We start from the raw sequence: 18,911 nt of genomic DNA on the forward strand, positions 1-18,911 counted from the left end.
TTTTACAGCCTGACAACATTCCTCTGTCCACCATGGTACCAGTTTTCTATTCATCCTATTTTTACTCCTAGGTATAGATCCTTCTGCTGCCATGATAATTGCTGAAGTCACCTGATTGTTTAATTCATCTACATTTCCAGAAATATCAATCTTTGTCAACCCTTCTTCACTCAACTTCTGGAACTTACCCCAATCAGCTTTTTCAAACACCCACTTTGGGGTTCCGCCACCTGGTCTTACTTCAACTCTTTCACCCACTGAACACAAAACTGGGTAGTGATCACTGCCTACTGTTGAAGCAGTCCAAACTCCCCAGTTACTAACACCAGCCAAGGTATTAGACACTAACGTAATATCTAACACTGACTCAGTCCCTGTTGTTATATCTATCCTTGTGCCTCTACCAACATTCATACACACCAAATCCCTTTCTTCCATCAAATCTTCAATTACCTTCCCATTTGGATCTGTAATCTGATCCCCCCATATTGTGCTATGAGCATTGAAATCTGCACACCGCACTACTTTATGTCTGTTTTGTCCTTGTATCTTTAATAGGCTGTCCAAATCCAACCTTTTACATGGATTGTAATAGTTAATTATAACCACTCCCTCCCCTCTCTCCCACACTTCCACCACTATGTATTCCTGATCATCTCCTTTTTCCAGTACCCTATATGGTATACCTTGCTTGATTAACATAGCACAACCCCCTCCTCCCCGTAGATTTCTATCTTTCCTTATCATTGTATACCCATATACCACAAAGTCTAAAGTTGGTTTCAACCAAGTTTCCTGAATACACACTACATCTGGTTTTACAACCATTTCTTTAATAAAGTGCTTGAATTCCTGGCTATTGGCCAGTAAGCTCCTTGCATTCCATTGTAAAAGAATCACCATAATTAGTATTAACCAACACATGACACTTCCTGGCTTGACTGATTACTGAGGTTCTCCCTCACTTCCTCCCATGTCAGTCCTACTAACCCTAAATGGTTTACTGCTGCTTTTACCACCAGCTGAATTTTGTCACTTTTTAACTTTACCCCAGCAGTACTATTAATCACTCCTGCAATGAATGTTACTAGAGCCTTTTTGTCTACATAAATCCTGTCATTTGTTCTTTGTTGCATCTCTCGTATCCCTATTGCTCCCTGTTCATTAGGAACATTATTCTGTTCTCTTGACATTCTTACAGCTTCTGCATAAGTGATCTTTCTTTTCACTCTTATTTCTTGAATTTTAGTCTCCCGTCTCACAACCTCACACCCACTATATGCAACATTATGAGCTCCTCCACAATTGCAGCATTTTGGTTGAATTCCTGTTCTGCACTTTCCATATTCATGATCACCCCCACATCTAGCACATCTCCTCTGCCTTTTACAGTTTTTAGCCACGTGTCCAAACCTTTGACAATTATAGCACTTCAATGGCTTTGGCACATACACCCCTACTGGGTAACTCATGAAACCCAGGAACACCTTCCTTGGCACTCTTTCTTCTTCAAATTCAATCAATACAGATTCACTTTCCTTTTTCACTCCCTCCTTTGTTGATTTCAGTCTTTGAACATTCATTACTTTCCCTCCTTTGATATTCCTCTTTATCTCCTCCATATTTATACTCATCGGTATACCCGTAATCACTCCTTTACAACCACTGTTTTGTGCTCCCACCCTCCCAGTGTATTCCACCTTGCATTTTCCTATCTCTTTTAGCTTGAGTGCTTTCTCAAGTTGTTCCTCATTCGCACATCTTACCAATAAGTTTCCATCATTAAGGACTTTTGCAAATACTATTTCCCCTATCTTATTTGTCAGAGTTGTTGTTAGCACAAAGGGGTTAATTTTCTTCATATGTCCCTGAGCCTTCTCATTAAACCTAATTATGACAACACCTCCTCTCTGAGCTTGTTCATCTTCCTCACTTTCAGAGCTTTCTCCACTATCATTTCTTGTTCTTTTATTCCCTTTGTGTTGGTTTTTATTCATCCGATCCCTCACTACCTCCTCATTCCCTTTATTTCTCCCTTCACAATAATCCACCTCTCTCCCAGCTGCCTACCTCTGGTCCCAAGTCTCTATCCCTCTCCTTCTCCACTTTCTTTCCCTCAACCCTGCCTCTTATCTTGTCCGTCATTACCGGACCCACACGACCCCCTCCCAGCAATTTTCGTTCCTTCCCCACTCTCTTTCCCTCAACAGGTTCCAAAACACACTCACGCGTCAACCAAAACACAGCCAGCTTCCAGTCAAGCCAACTCAGCCACTCGGCCGTTCCCTGTTCATGAACATGTGAGAAGTTCAAGTACACTTAATAGCCATCATTATAAAATCTAACACTGGGCAACCATCCTGATAAATAGCCTCTTAAGAACTTCCTTGTTTTAATGGTATTTCATTGTCATTAATTTGTTCTGAGCCCATTTCTTTCCTGCACACACTGACCACTGCTGGCTTTATGTGAGCACAAGGAGACGGCGCCATCAAACTGTTGGCCTTTCCTCAAGTGTTTCTTGAATTCCTTTAAGTGTGGAACAGTACAGAAAAGCATTTCAACCAGTCTGACAGCTTTTCAAGTATGAATTATTCAATTAATTGTTTTTCTTGCTGAGATTTCCTGCTTCAGTACTTTTCCGGTACCGATTTAAAACCTGGTTTAGGGCATGTGTTTCAGTTGAGAGGGAGAAAGCTCAAAGGGAATGTGTGAGCCTTTTTTTTATATAGAGTGCCTGAAGTGCACTGCCAGGGATGGTAGTGGAGGGGGATACAACAGAGGCGTTAAGAGGCTCTTAGATAGGATGTGAATGTGCATAGAATGTAGGGATATGGACCATGTGCAGGCAGAGGGATTTCGAAAAATTGGGTGTCATTAGTTTAATTAATTAGGGACAACATCATGGGCTAAAGGGCCTGTGGCTGTGCTGTGCTGTACTGTTCTATGTCTAATAATAGAGGTCATGCATTAAGGCAAGAGGGGCTAAATTCAAAGGAGATGTGCAAGGCTTTTTTTTTTACATATGATGAGTGTGTGGAATGCACTCATCATATGTTAGTCATAACAAATATGATAGAGACATTTAAAAGGCTGTTAGAAAGGCACATGAATGTGCAGAAAATGGAGGGATATGGACATTGTGTAGGTAGAAGGGATTAGTTTAGTTAGAGACTTAATTACTAGTTTAATTAGTTTGGTAAACATAGTTGGTGAAGTGGTCTATTACTGATGTATCGTTTTATGTTCCATAGTTACTCTTCTTCTCTTAAGCAGGCCATTGGGAGCATAGCAGGTTGCTGGATATAGGAAATTTACACCCCTTTGTCTCCAGTTCCTTCAAAAATGATCATAAATCTTCGTCTTCTCGTTATTTCCCAGTGGGAATAATTTTTACTCAATTCCTCCAATCAAAACCCTTCATAGGTTTGACCCCTTCAATTAGATCTGTTGAACCATCTCATCTGAGTGCACTTCCATCACTATGGCATAGCAGGTAGGGCTCCCACCTCCCACCTCCCATTTCCAGCAACTTGGTTTCAGTCCTAACCTCCTCATTGTCTGTGTGTGGAGTGTTTACTTTCATCTTGTTACCATGTGGGTTTGCTCTTGATGTGGAATTTGAGATGTATTGACAGGATCAACACAGAATAGATTAGAGTCATGGAGTAGTATAACATGAAAGCATTTGGCCCATATCCTGCTAAACCATTCCTATCCATATATCTATCCAAATGAACCTTAAATGTCTTTATACCTTTCTCATCTGCTTTCTCGAGCATTTCATTGCATGTATACAAAACCCTATATGTAAAGAGACTGCTTTCCAGGTCCTTTGCAAGTCTTTCCCCTTTCACCTTAAACCTATGCGCTCTATTTTTTTGGATTCCTTTCTTTGGGGAAAATACCACGTGGATTCTCATCTGTAACCCTCATGATTTAATATATCTCTATAAGATCACCTCAGACCCTTACATTCCAATGAATAAAGTCGTCTTTTGCCCAACATCTGACTGTAATTTGGACTCTCAAGTCATGGGAACATTCTCATATATCTTCTTTGCAGTCTTTCCAGTTTAATGGCGTCTTTCCAAAAACTGTGGACAATACTTCAAATGCGGTCTCACCAATGTGTTGTATATCTGTTCTGTACAATTGTCTGAATTCCTAGACTCGGTGCCTTACCTAATGAGAGCCAGCATGTCAAATACCACCCTGTCTATCTGTGATGCTACTTTCAGTGAACTGAGTACCTGTACTGATTGGTCTCCCTATTCCACAATGCTCCACAGGGCCTTACCATTTCTGTATAGGCCCCATGGTGATTTGAACTTCCCAGAATACAATGCTGAATGCTTATCAGAACAGAGTTTCATTTACCAGTCCTCGGTCCATTCAACTAATGATCAAGATCCCCCTATAATTTTTGATGAGTTGGTTCACTGTGTACAATATTACATATTTTAGTGTTACCTGCAAATTTACTGACAATATGGGAAATTATTTGGGAATGTGATTTATCTGTGAACCAGCGTTGATTTGGTATTGCTGAGTTGCTTTCCTTCCGTGTCAAAAGGGAATATTGCCATCTCCTTGTACATTTTTATTCTGATTGTTGTCTGCTGTCCTTTCAGACAAAAGGGAATTTCTGTACAACATTTCATCTTACATTGAATAAATTCTGTAATAAAACTATTTTGAGACCTAGGATCTGTCAACATTTCAGGATCTAACTCATTACTGTCAACAGAGAAGTATTCCTTGCTTGGCATGTGTGCAGAAACATGAAATGGGATTTAACCATGCATCTGCAGCTGGCACTGTTCCAGAACAAATTTAAGGAGGTGTTGATGGTAAGCCTAGGAGCCTGGCATGTAGAATAAGTAGAGCATCTCAACATTGATGAGTTCCATGTATGGTTTCACTCAAGCAAGAGATTTCCTATTGTCCCTCTAGGGCTATGGCATGACAGGCTCTCCTGTTTCGAGCTCCTGTCAACAGTAAAATTTGATTAGATTTCATTGCTCCTTTTGGCACCTTCAGGATTCCCATTATGCATCCAAGTGATGCAGTTGTTAGAGCTTAACTGCACATCTGATACAAATTTAAGCGAGGCAGAGCGTGTGTCTGCATTTCCTCAATTGAGTCACTTCTCCCGCATTTTAACATGGTATAAAAAAAATGCCAGACAGACACGAGTTCACGTCTCAAACAAAAAGAGCATAAAACCAAAGAGGATTTGTTAATTTTGTGCGTAGGCTTAGACTGCATTTGGATCACTTGAGAAGCATCTGGTTTCAGAATGATAAAGAGGAAATGGGGAAGCACATAAAAAGAATTTCACGAAATTACACTTGAACAGAATGTCAGTCTTTAGGAGTGTGCTGGGACAACCCAAAAGGCATCTATATAGTTATGACATAAGTTGATGACACTTACAGACATCCCACCTCTCCCGGAACATCCGGGAGTCTCCCGCATATGAATAGTGGCTTCCTGATGCCCACAAATTATATACAATATCACGGAAATCAATTTTTTTTTGAGAGAGAGAGCAAGCAAGCGGGAGAAAAAGTGCGAGAGCGACCACGAGAGAGAGCGAGAGCAAGCAAGAGCGCGCAAGCGAGAAAGAAAGCAAGCGAGAGCGACCACGAGAGAGAGCGAGAGCAAGCAAGAGCGCACGAGTGAGAAAGAAAGCAAGTGAGAGCACGAGCGAGAGAGAGCGCAAGCAAACAAGAGAGAAAGCAAGCGAGAGCGACCACGAGAGAGAGAGAGAGAGAGAGAGCGAGAGTGCGCCATGGGAGAGTGTTCCAAAAAAAATATAAAACGTACGTCACCCCAGACTACCCTAAAGTGTACCCCTGCCTAATAGGGGTCAAAAATAATGACAGTGTTGCTCGCTGCACTGTTTGCAACAGTGACTTTTCTATTGCCCAATGTGGGTTAAAATGTAAAAGACATGTTGAGGTGAGTTTAACAGGTGTCATTCGTTCATTAGCATAGCTAACGTTATTTAAACTAGCTGGCTAGCTGCTAAGGAGCTGCTCTATTGCAAACAACCCACCTCTCCCGGAAGTCTCCCGCAAATTGATGGTGCTCCCTCCCTGAAATGAGATTTTGCAGGGTGGGATGTCTGCACTTAAAGAACTCAACGTAAAAGCTTGTAGGTAAATTCAGCAGAGAATTCAGAGAAAATTTCAATCACTAAGTGCTATATAAAGGAGAATAACATAGTTGTTTTTAACTTCATTCAAAAGGTGGAAGGATACTTTGCTATGATGAGATGGGCTCCAGTAGTTAAAGGCAACATGGATCAACGGGGCTGAGTGATTTGTAATTGGTTTATTATGGTCACACGTACTGAGATAAAATGAAAAGCTTTGCTTTGCAGACTATCCAAGCAGATCACTCCATTCGTAAGTATATTAAAGTAATACAAAATGAAAACAATTACCAGATGGAGAATATAGTGTTACATTTACAAAGTGCTAAGCAGGTAGTAAAATATAATGCAAGGGCCATAATGAAGTAGATTGAGAGGTCAAGAGTTCCTCTTAGCTTATAAAAGGTCTGTTCAGTTTCATGGCAGTGGGACGGAAGCTGTCCTTGACCCTGCTGTATGTGCTCTCAAGCTTTTATGCTTCTTCCCAATGGAAGGAGGAAAAGCAGAAAGAGTGAGTGGGATAGGAGGGAGCCTTGATTATTTTGACTGCATACCTGAGGCACTGGGACGTGCAGGTACACAATTTCACTGTTTTAATTATCTATACTTTCAATTAACATTGTGAAGATCCAATAACTGTTGTTTGAAGTCATCCAAGATCCTGCCTGCTGTGCTACAGCATGTACCTAATTGATCATAATTGCATCGGGGATTACATTGATTTTGGTTAAGCTCTGCACCAATATTTAAACTTCCATCCATGTATTTTTTGTGTCCCTTTGGAAGACCTTGTGTCTTCCTATCCCAGCAATCACTTCTAGTCTTGTAATATACATGATATTAATTGCTTCTTTTCACCCTGGCCTTCTGTACATCTGAATTAAATATTTCATGTTAGTGATCAGGCTTCGGGTCATCTGAAATAACATTTCCATAAGACTGTAAGACATAGGAGCAAAATTAGGCCATCTGGCCCATCGAATCTGCTCCGCCGTTCTAACATGGCTGATCCTTTTTTTTATTCTCCTCCTCAAACCCAGTTCCCAGGCTTCTCCTCATAACCTTACAATGTCCAATCAAGAACCTATTAATCTCTGCCTTAAATACACTTGACTTTCGCAGCTGCACGTGGCAACAAATTCCACAAATTCACCACCCTTTGTCTAATGAAATTTCTCTGCGTCTCTGTTTTGAAAGGGCGCCCCTCCATCCTGAGGCTGTGCACTCTTTTCTTAGACTCTCCCACCATGGGAAACATCCTTTCCACATCTTCTCCGTCTAGGCCTTTCAACATTTGAAAGGTTTCAGTGAGACCTCCCCCCCTCCCACCATCCTTCTGAATTCCAGCAAGTACAGACCCAGAGCTATCAACCCTTTCATTCCTGGAATCATCCATGTTAACCTCCTCTGGACCCTCTCCAATGCTACCACATCTTTTTTAAGATGAGGGGCCCAAAACTCTTCACAATACTCAAGGTGAGGCCTTACCAGTGCCTTATAAAGCCTCAGCATCACATCCTTGCTCTTGTATTCTACACCTCTTGAAATGAATGCTAACATGGCATTTGACTTCCTCACCACCGACTCAACCTGCAAATTAACCTTCAGGGTTTTCTGCACAAGGACTCCCAAGTCCCTCTGCATGTCCGATTTCTGGATTTTCTCCCTGTTTAGGAAATAGTCCGCACGTTTATTTTCTACTACCAAAGTGCATGACCATGTATTTTCCACCATTGTTTTTCATTTGCCACTTTGTTGCCCATTCTCCTAATCTATCTAGGTCTTACTGCATTCCTCAATGCTACCTGCTCCTCCACCAATCTTCGTATCGTCTGCATACTTGGCAACAAAACCATCTATTCCATCATCTAAATCATTTATATACAGCATAAAGAAAAGTGGTCCCTGCAGAACACCACTAATCACTGGCAGCCAACTAGAAAAGGATCCTTTTATTCCCACTCGCTGCCATGTGAAGAATGGCTTCAATATTTGGGGAGTGTCCAGGTATATTTTGTTTCTTTAGCTGTGTTGTACAGATGGAAGTTGTTACTGATAATGAGTGAGTGTACTGAAACTTCAGGCAAAGTTGATGGTAAATATGGACATTATTTGTTGCTGAAATATCAGCAGGCTCCTCTTTCAACATCAATGAAGCATCATGTAACCTTATCACAAAAATAGAATCTAGTTATTTGAAATTCTGGTAGTCTTTAATTGATAATTGGTTTAAAAATGATCAATTATTATTAATTGATAATTAGTAATAACTGCTTCTCAGTTTCTGTTTTAATTATTGCCTTTCTGCTGTAATTATTGCCTCTAGGTTTTAATTGTTTCTAAAGACTTTTTTGCAGGAATTAAAATAAAAGTGATCTTTAAATTTCTTATTCTTCGCCATTTTCTTTCCTTATCATTCAGTTTTCCTTTTAGTTTCTTCATTTCTCTTTCAGCAGCTGAATTTAGCCATTCTTATTGGCACTGATGTGATTAGATCCTGGAAGTGATACCTGACACTCCTTCGGTGTGATTGGCTAGGGATCTGCATGTTTGATTGCTCCATTTCTGGAAGTATAGTGGGAGATGCCCTGTTCAAACAACCTGCAGTGGTGTTAAAAGGAATAAAGGCAACTCAAAATGCTTGAGGGATCAGATGGGAGAATAGGGTGTTATGAATCAGATATACTTAGTGCTTTCTCATTGAATAATACAGCATGGGATCATTCAGAGCACAAAATACACTATGGCCTTTTATACTAATCCTATTTTATCATATTCCATCCTGTTCCCAACAACTTCCTCCAGATTTTACTACTGGAACTGGACTCACACACACTTTAGGGGCAGCTTACAGATTAACTCACTGAACCATCTCTGTTTGGGATTTGGGTGGAAATCACAGCAGCTAGGAGAAACCCTCTAAGTCAGAGGGAGAATGTGCAAACTCCATGCTGGATTGAACCCAGATCTCTGGTCCCTGGCACTATGAGGCACCGGCTCTATCCTCTTGTATACATCTACTTCCTTTGTATGCACCTGCTGACCAGATGATCAGAGGTGGGATCTCTTGCGTGTGAACTTCCAGGCAGACAGATTCCAACAGTGGAAATGTTGTTGTTGTTGTTCCTTATCACGCCTTGTGGCGTATCGGGTGGCCTTTTTGCCATTTCCATAGCATTGGACAGTTTTTTTGAGACTGAGTTGCAAGCTCAACACAACCCAGCACGGATGGAAAGCATGTAAGGAGCTGCCCGGATTTGAACTTGGGACCATTTGCTTTGAAGTCCGGTGCTGATGCCACTACAGCACCAGCTGGCGCAATGGAATCATTGGAATGATTACTATTCATTAGCATTGTGCACAGACTACTTGTCTGAATCCCTTATTCACAAAACTAATAGCTTTTACTGCTTGCTGCTTCACTTTTAAAGCCTTCAGAACTACGTTAAGCAAAGTCTTCCTCTGAAGTCTGACAGCTAACCCAGTGCATGCTTCTGAAACATGGCATATAAGAAATAAACCAATCCAGCTTTATATCTGTCCTTTTCTCATATATTAACAAATTAGAAATTCTTTATGCATTAGGATCCCTGGCTTTGGAAAAAGCTGAGTTGACGCTTGGTTTGATCCTGACAAGTTTAAATTTATTCAAATACAAACGACAAGCAGCAATGGTCTGATTGAAGCAGAGTTTTGTTTGAACATTTCTTTGTGGTTTTTTTTGTACTCTTGCTTTACAAAGATATGCCACTTCAAAATATCCCACATTTCAGATATAACAATAGCTAGAATGGTTATCGGAGGCAGCTGCAAAGGAATTGTTAGTCTTGATGTTACCTGAAGTAATGCCACAGACTTTGCCTAATGAGTAAAGTGTCTCGGTGGCAAGGATTAATATTTATAGGGAGATTGGAACCTCTGGCTGTATGCACAAAGGAGTCTCAGGTCTATCGGTGTTCTAAAATTAGGATTCTGCTCTGAAATGGATTATCAGCTTATCCCTGCTGTTGAATGCACAGCACTGCATGAGTCCTGCCAACTTCATAGTGTAGGATTCAGATTATGAGGTGACACCTTGCGGGAAGCCGATACTCCACTGTTCAATCAGTTTCTTTCATAGAATTTAACTGCAGGAATTCTTACAAAGGAAAGAGTTTCTTTTTTGTTTCAAATGTTTTTCTCTGAAGCACAGAGGCCCTTTTTGGGGGTCATCAGATGGTCATCAATCATTATGAACCCCAGTTAGCAAAGTACAAAGAACGATGGACATCTTCAATCAATAAAGAAAAGAATATGCATTTCTGCTGCGCCTTTCGTGATTTTGGGAAATCTCAGTGTTTTCTAGCCAAGGATGTACTTTTGATGATTAATTGCAGTTATTATATTGGAAATGTGACGGACTACTTTGGACACAATGAGCAGCCACAGACAGCAATGTGATAATGACTAGATTGCCTCTATTTCAGCAATTGCATTTGACAATCAATATTGGCCAGGCCACTGAAGTGAATGTCTTGCTTTTTAAGAGCATAAACACAATGCATGTTTTTTTTAATTGAATTGAAGCATGGAGACTAAAATTCTCAGCCAGAACAAGGCAGAATCGTTCCAGCACTCAGTCCTGTCCTAAAATCTGGATTAGGATTCATGCACTCTAGCTTTTGACTCAGATGTAAGAGAACTGCCTGGTTGTGGCTAAGAAAAAGTCACGAATGACACAATGGCACAGCTAGTGGAGCTGCTGCCTCACATCTCCTGCATCCCGGGTTCAGTTGTGAGGTCGGGTGCTGTCTGTGCAAAGTTTGCATGTTCTTTCTGTGAATCCATGGGGTTTCCTCTGGGTGTTTCTTTATCCTCCCTCATCCAAAAGACATGCAGGTTGGTAGGTCGAGCAGCTAATCTAAGTTCATTCATGCATAGATGAGTGACAGAATTGGCGTGGAAGTGTGGAGAATAGGTTATAAGGACAGTTAGTGGGGAGTGGAATTGCTCTGTGAATTGGCGTATGTCTGTTGTAAGGAAATGTGTAAAAGGTTGATGTCGTATACCCTACTGCTTAAGCATGTGTGTGCAGAGTCATAATAATATTTATTATCATCAACATAAATAATGTGGTTTCTTGTTTTGTAGTAGCAGTACAGCACAAAGTAAATAAAATTACTATAAAACAGATATAAATAAATATTGCTCAAAGAAGGAATACAGTAATGATGAAGTATTCCATCGGTTCAAGGTCCGTTCATAAATCTGATGTTGGAGAGGAAGAAACTGGTTCTGAATTGGTGAGTGTGGGTCATCAGGCTCCTGTATCTGCTCCCTGATGGCAGTAAGGAGAAGAGAGCATGTCCTGGGTAATGGGGATCCTTAGTGATGAATGGCACCTTTTTGAAGCCCTGCCACTTGAAGATGAGCTCGATGGTGGGGAGGGCAGTGTGCCAGGATGGCTCTGTGGACATGATGCTGTCACTGAATTAAGTTTCTATATTTGGACACGAAGTGATTCCAAACACACGTATCAATGAAGAGAAACAAGAGTCGGCAGTTCAGTGGGTCAAGCAGCATCATTGGAGTGAAATAGTCTGACAGCATTGCAGTGTCCAGATGAAGGGTCTTGACCTGTAACATTGCCTCTGCATTTCCTGCCACAGATGCTGCCTGACCTCCCAAGCTCTTCCAGCATCTAATTTATTACACATGTACCAACATGTTTGTCTGGAAGCTAAACTTAGAACCAGGAAGAGGCTGTGGTTAAACATTTTTTTCTGGAGTAGACAAGGTTAGGAGGAGATTTAGGCGGTGTTGGGCACATGGTTAAAGTGTTCGTCTAGTGATCTGAAGGTCGCTAGTCATGGCAGCGTGCTCGTGTCCTTGAGCAAGGCACTTAATCACACATTGATCTAGTGTCTGTGCGAGGAGTGGCGCCCCACACAGACTTCCAATCTGCGCCTTGTAAGGCATGAAAATGCCCGACGCAGGCCTCTCATGGGCTGAGTCGACGTTCCCTCCCTTAGGTGGGATATTCTGGGTGATGACATTTCATGGCTTAAGTCAGAAGAAGCAGTTTCCAGTACGGAAAAAAACAAAAGCCCAATGAGACAGATTCAAAGCAATTGGCAGTAGAACCACATGCAAGAATTCACATTAGGCAGCAGATTCCAATGATCTGGAATAGGCCAGCAGAAAGTGCAGAGTTGAGACATGTGATAACAATTTCCAAAGAGATCATGAAGGGGGAAATTATTGCAGGGTTATTGTGGGAAAGGTTAGCAAGGGTGGGGTTAATCTGGTAGCTCTGTAAAAGAGCCAAAACAAATATCCAGTGTGAATAGGTGAATAGTACCTTTACATTTCAGATTCAGTTGCTAACAGATAATGTATGCTGAGGAAGTAATGTCTGATAGCCTTGTATTTACAGGATTATTTTTACACCTTGTTAATTTTGTTGTATGATACCTTTACAATATTAACCATTTTTAAAGATTTAGTATGATATTAGAATCTTTTATTCTATCAAACTGTCAAAATAAAACCATTTGCTGAAGATTGTGGCTAGTCAATTTCAGTTAGTCTGAATGATCCAGGGATTTGAGTTCATATCTCACAGACCCTCGGGTGCTAATCAAGCAGGTTCCTTTGTTCCGCATGAATTGAATTTCTCAAGTGCTATTGGATTAATTTCTTAAATTGCAGATTTAACTTGCGAAATTGAGCTAATCTGATTCTTTTTTGCCTTTCTTTTCTAAACGGAATTCATAGCATGAAGAAAAATTAGGGGACTTTGGAATGGTGGTTATGTTAGTGCACTAGCTTCTGGAGATCAGGATATAGAGTTCAAATCTCACCAAAGGACCTGGGGAACTTAAATTCAAGTGAATAAATCTGAATCATGATGACTATGAATTCATTTCAATAATATCCTTAAGAGGGAGAAATCAGCAGTGTGACTCCACTAATCTGGTGTATTCTCAACGTAGTCCTCAGTTCAGAACAGTTTGGGACAGACAGTGATTGCTAATCTTACCAAAGCCATCCACAAGGACATTAATTGTACAATATACAATGAAATTTGGATAATCTGGCATCTTTGGGACTTTAATAGTATTAGATTGTCAGATTTTCCAGACTATGAGATATTACTGCCAGTAATAAACCAACGCATGTTTAATTCACTTTGCTTAGGGATAGAGGTATGTTCCCAACGAGGGGCCCATGGCATTAAAAATAAGGTTGGGAACACCTGCTTTAATGAAACAGGTGAGATTAAAGGGAATGTAGGACGGAGACACCAAAGCTTTTAAAGAAAATCTTTGCCTGGAAGTACCAATGAATTTGAAGTTGATTGAGGCTTAAATATGGGTGAGGATAACAATTAGATTAAACTCCTGTTCCTCTTTCAATTTTATATCCCTAACTGATAGGAGAAGTTCTTGGATTTGAGTCTTGTTTGGAAGGGACAGCTTCTGACAGTCTAGCCTTCCTACAGAACTTCTCCAGCTAACATCATTACTTTTACACGTCTATTCACTTGATACATACCATTCACTTGAGTAATAAATGAAGGGTCCAAGTTTATATATTGCTATTCACTGCTTTGAGTAAAATTAAAAAAACTTCTCTCATTGTAATTGTTCACATTTGCAATTGTGTTCTTTGTAACTTAAGGTGACTATTATGTGTCTGAATAGTTGTGTTATGCATCATACTGTGTATGTGAGAGCAAGTACACAACATATTTGGCATATCGGTGCTCTAAGACGCCTGCATTGTGAAACCAGTTGATTAAAATCGTTTGATGCCCTCTCCTGGCCTTATTATGTCCTACAAGCTTTTACTTTCAACTTTTTGGAGTTTATCACAAATTTGCTTTAAAATACAAACTATCCTGATCCATCGTTTCATATTCGCCAAGTGTGACTTTTTGGACCTTCACCCACAATTTCCCTATCTTAAGGTGCTCCAGAGGTATGACCACAAAGAAATATTGGGAGTCAACTGCAAAAGTGATTGAGTTGCAGGCCATTCATTTAAGAGGAATGTGTGATGCCCAATAGGACAGTTTAGGGAAGAGTAGGGAGAAGGGTGATGTTAAATTCAAGCACTTAACTATGAACTCTTCATAAAAACTAATCCCATTAATGGCAATAAATAAACCTCTGGGTTTATCAATCTCCCTTAGAAAAGAAAGTCAACATCCTTGGCCAGTAATTCTAGGCACATCAGGCTTTTTTTCTGATCCTTAACTACAAATTTAGGGGAAGTAGGGACAGGGAATAAATTCAAGATTCAAGATTGTTTATTGTCATTCTTCAGTACATGAGTATAAAGGAGAATTAAATGATTGGAACAAAAATAAACCACAATAAGCATATGGGACACATTAAAAACAGGGAAAAAAAAACTAAATATAAAAGCAATCCTATTAAACACAATGCATAACACACTAGTAATTGTTATATACATAGACGGATTGTAGGTACTAAAGTACATTCCCTGCTACATTCACATCACATAAATCAGTGGGGGGTTGGGGGAGAAGAGGTGTTAAGTCTGATGACTAAGTGAGATCAAGTGGGGAGTTTTATGAGTTTTTTGAAAAATAAGGTGGAGGAATTTAAATTGCTAGTTTTGGAATTGGAAACCTTGTCAGCAGGAGTGTTAATTCAGGAATGAACAACAGGGATGGAATTTAGAAGAAGGGTGCGTTTGGTCTCATGGGGAGACCCACTGGACAAGAAAATCTCGATTGAGTATTGCAGTAGAATTCAGCGGCAGACTCTGAGGAGCAGGGCTGAAATCCTTAATCTTCTGCTTTGTTCCAAAGGCTTGCTCCGAAGAAAATAATCTGACTTTGACTGGAAGCAATAATGTAAATTGTTAATGAAGGTGAACAGCAATAGCCTATCAGGCCCCTCAGATTGCTCTGCCGTTCACTGAAAGTGACAGGACTTTGATGCTCTGTGAGTTAAGGAAAGGCAGAATATGTGCAAGATGGCAGGATTTGTAACTTACGGATGATGATGCTCACATGGGAAGGTTCCTTTGCCTCTGGTGGTGGAAACATTGGAAAATTCTGGTGAATTGGAGTGTGACCTGCAAATAGGAAATATTGGCAAGTTATTCATGGTGTTCTGGATAACACATTAGCTGTATTGATATTAATGAGATTGTTTGGGCATCATCAAATCACTGTTAGTAGGAACTTGTTTGGCACCAGATGACTGCATTTTCCCTACATTACAATAGTGACTACACTCCAGTAGACATTAGCACTTTGAAAGAGCTTCTTCATCCTAATTAATTCTTTGACCTCAAAAATGCTTATTTTCCATGGGGCAAAACAATTCCCCTCTCAAAGTATACTGACAATGTGAATGTCATTGAATAGCAGAGCAGGTTCAAATATTGCCATTCTAAGCAGACGTTTTATTAAGAATAATAGTAAGTGTTTTGTAATTGGGTTTGAGGTTGTACGTTGAGTATTGTCTCTTCTGTCATGAGAGGCAATTGGGTGTAAATTAACTCCGATTGTGTATAAGAAGTGTGTTGATATTTACTCAGTTTGCTCTCTGGATGCAGGTGTTGGTAAAAGCAGACAGGGAATAACTAACTGTTTTTTAATGAGTAGGATCTCATCTAGCATGACGTCTCCTTTTGGCAGATATACCCAGCTCTTACCGACGGAATAATTACGCTTCTTGAAGGTGTGAGCAGAGAGTTGAAACTGCCCAAAAATGGACTTTAGGTGCAGCTTTGTAAATGAATAAAAACTTAATAAGTCCTTAAACATAGTGGAATGTTTACTGTTAACATTGCTGGTGTTGGCAACGTGCTGGTGGTACTCACCTCTGTGGAAAATAAAAGAAGCAGATCTTGAGTATAGTGGTACTCAAATAGCCTGGAATAGCACTCAGTTTAATTCATGTAGATGAGAAGTATTGCACATGGTAAGACAAACCAGGGCAGAGCTTGTACAGTGAGTGACAGAACTCTGGAGAGTGCTGTAGAACAGAGACCGAGCAATGCAGATATGCATGATCTTGAGTGTGGCTGCTCGGTTAGACAAGGCGGTGGAAAAGGTGTTTTGTATGCTTGCCTTTATTGGTCAGAATATTGAGTATAGTAGAATAATATAATCCTGCAATAGCAAGGATGTAACTACACCGGAGAGGATGCAAAAAAAAAATAGTGAGGCTGTTATCAGTACTGGAGGGCTTGTTTAATAAGGGGAAATTAGATAGGCTCAGACTTTTTTCTTCCTGGGGTGTTGGAGGTTGAGGGGTGACTTTATAGAGGTTTATAAAATGATGAGGAATATCCATGAGATGAATAGCCTCTGTATTTTTCAGGAGTAGGGAAGTCGAAAACTAAAGGGTTTTCGTTTGTAGTGAGAGGGAAGAGGCTGCAAAGTAACTCGAGGTGCAATTTTTTTCCCACACTGAACGGTGCATAAGTGGAATGAGCTGCCAGAGGAAATGGTAGAGGCAGATACAATTATGACTTTTAAAAGGCATTTGAATTGGGGCATGAATTGGAATAGTTTAGAGCAGGGGTTCCCAACCTTTAAGGACCAAATGGAGGAAAATGAGACCAGCTCAGGTATTCACCTAGGCCAATATGGATGAGATGGACCAAAGCACTTGTTTCCATGCAGCATTAATCTATGACTCTCGTTCAAGTTCAATAATGGATAAACAATAAATGTTGGCTTTTCATCTATTTCCTTCACTTTTATCTAATGAATAAATATAAAGAAAGGTAGAATCCAATACTTGGTATTTTACAGTATCCTAACTTGAAGAAGCAACTTACTGAGGAAATTTCTAATTCCTAAAAAAAATATTTTGGTGCACTAAATATTATCTTTTACTCTCTTTGCGTAGGTTAACAGGGGCTACAGTTTGACAGAGTCTGCTGCTTGCGAGACAGTGCTGATGGGGGACGCGGGAGCTAGGCGCTCTACTCTGGTCTCCAGATTACCCATCTTCCGACGGAGCACTTCGAAAAGACGCGATTCCCTTCCATCTTCTCCATCATCTGTCACCAATGGAGTCCACACCTCCTCTCCATCCAGCACCAACTCCAGCTCCAGCAGTGTGGGCAAACGGAGGAGCATCTTCCGCACTCCATCCATTGCCTTCCATTCCAAAAAGACTCAGGAGCATCGGGTGGAAGCCCGTGATTCCAATTTGAATCTCCCTAATGGTGTCCAGTGTCTGGATGGGTCGAGTCGAAAGGAGAATGCTGATGAGAACAGCAAAACCAAGATGCGCCATTCATTTGGGTTAAGTGTTACGCGGAGCAAAAGGATCACCAGGTCGATGACTGAGGACTTTGACAAAGGGAAGGACCCGTCTCACAACAAAAATGTCTTCATGAATTGTATTAGCTCTGGGAGATCCAGCATTGATGAGGGGGATGACTCTGGTTTCCCTGATGACCATAGCAAACATTCCGTCAAGCACTCCAGCAGAAAACTACTTCCCAAATCCTTTTCCACGCACTACAAGCTTTCGAAGAATGTTGCACGGAGTCCGTCAGTAACACCGGCAGATCAGCCCAAGGTGTCACCAGAAGCCAACCTGGATACATTAAGGCGACCTGTAATTGAAGAGTCCTCAAAGTATCTGCAGGTCGAGAACACAGAAGGTTCGTTGCATTCACCTCTGCTTTCGAGCGACAATACCACGATACTAACCCCATCAGAATTTGTGCCAATGTCCGCAGACTCGGTCTCTGAGGCTGATAAGGAAATATTAGTCTCTGCTGATCCGAATCACGACATTTCTTTGTTTGACACTGCTGTTGTCCCTACCTGTGTGGACTCTCCCAGCTTGTCTGCTCAAGTCGTGTCGTATGCAGAATGCAGCTTTCACGAAGAAACAGCACAGCTTTCAAGCCTGGAGGTCCTCGAAATCCAATCTCGCTATTCCCAAGGAATGCCTGAAACTGAAGGAAGTCCACGGATGGTTGGCGGTTTGGAATCAAAGGAAACGTGTGATGTTGACACTCCGAAGCAAGTGAACAACCCTATTGCTGAGGAAATTGCTTCTGTTTCTCATGATATGTTCTCAACTGACAATGGATTAGAGCTGATGGATCCTTCCACTGGGAAGACTTGTATATTAGCTAGCACTAACTCTGTCCCAATGATGAAGCAAGAGAAATGCCACGGAACATCTCATTCAACAGGTAGGACCAATCTATACTCCAGCATTAATATCAATTTAAAACATTCAGCCATTTCTACTCAGTCTTATGCTTCCACTCCTCTATCTCTTCCAGCCTCATAAACCCTGAATATTTTTTAACCATCTTCACCCTGGCTTTTATGTCCTTAATTTTTATTGCCCTTTTAGTGACGGATGCACCCCATGGCCGTAGGCATAGTTATCTCATTTAGTTTGTCTGGCCATCTCTCTTCCTTCATGTAGCTCCTTAAACCTTTATCACTTTGACCAAGCATGTGGTCACCTGTTCTATTACATTATTATCTGGTTTCATCCCAGATTTTGAGTTATGGGGTCATGCAGCATGGACATCGACTCCTTGGAGTGTAGGAGGCTGAGGAGTGATCACAGAGATATATAAAGTCACGAGGGCCATAGAGAGTGTAAGTGGTCTTTTGTCTGGAGTTGGGGAATCAAAAGCTAGAGGGCATATTTTTAAATTTAGAGATGAAAGTTTTAATAAGAAATTGAGACCTTTCAACAACTTACAGAACAAGGCAGTAACCAGAGTTTCCACTAGT

The 18,911-nt window shown here is 40.8% G+C and overlaps 1 protein-coding gene across 5 annotated transcripts in view; it reads left to right on the forward strand.

Annotated features, from left to right (window-relative positions):
- The window catches only part of ccser1 (coiled-coil serine-rich protein 1), a 1,394,127-nt gene that overhangs the window by 188,291 nt on the left and 1,186,925 nt on the right, over positions 1-18,911 (forward strand). For all 5 annotated transcript variants that reach the window (XM_063046845.1, XM_063046846.1, XM_063046848.1 and 2 more), the window contains exon 2: positions 17,044-18,352. In XM_063046845.1, the coding sequence (XP_062902915.1) occupies positions 17,095-18,352 (1,258 nt within the window). In that variant the 5' untranslated portion in view covers positions 17,044-17,094. The remainder of the gene's footprint in view (positions 1-17,043; positions 18,353-18,911) is intronic.

This window comes from Mobula hypostoma, chromosome 4 (assembly GCF_963921235.1).
Source record: "Mobula hypostoma chromosome 4, sMobHyp1.1, whole genome shotgun sequence".
NCBI classification, from domain to species: Eukaryota; Metazoa; Chordata; class Chondrichthyes; order Myliobatiformes; family Myliobatidae; genus Mobula; species Mobula hypostoma.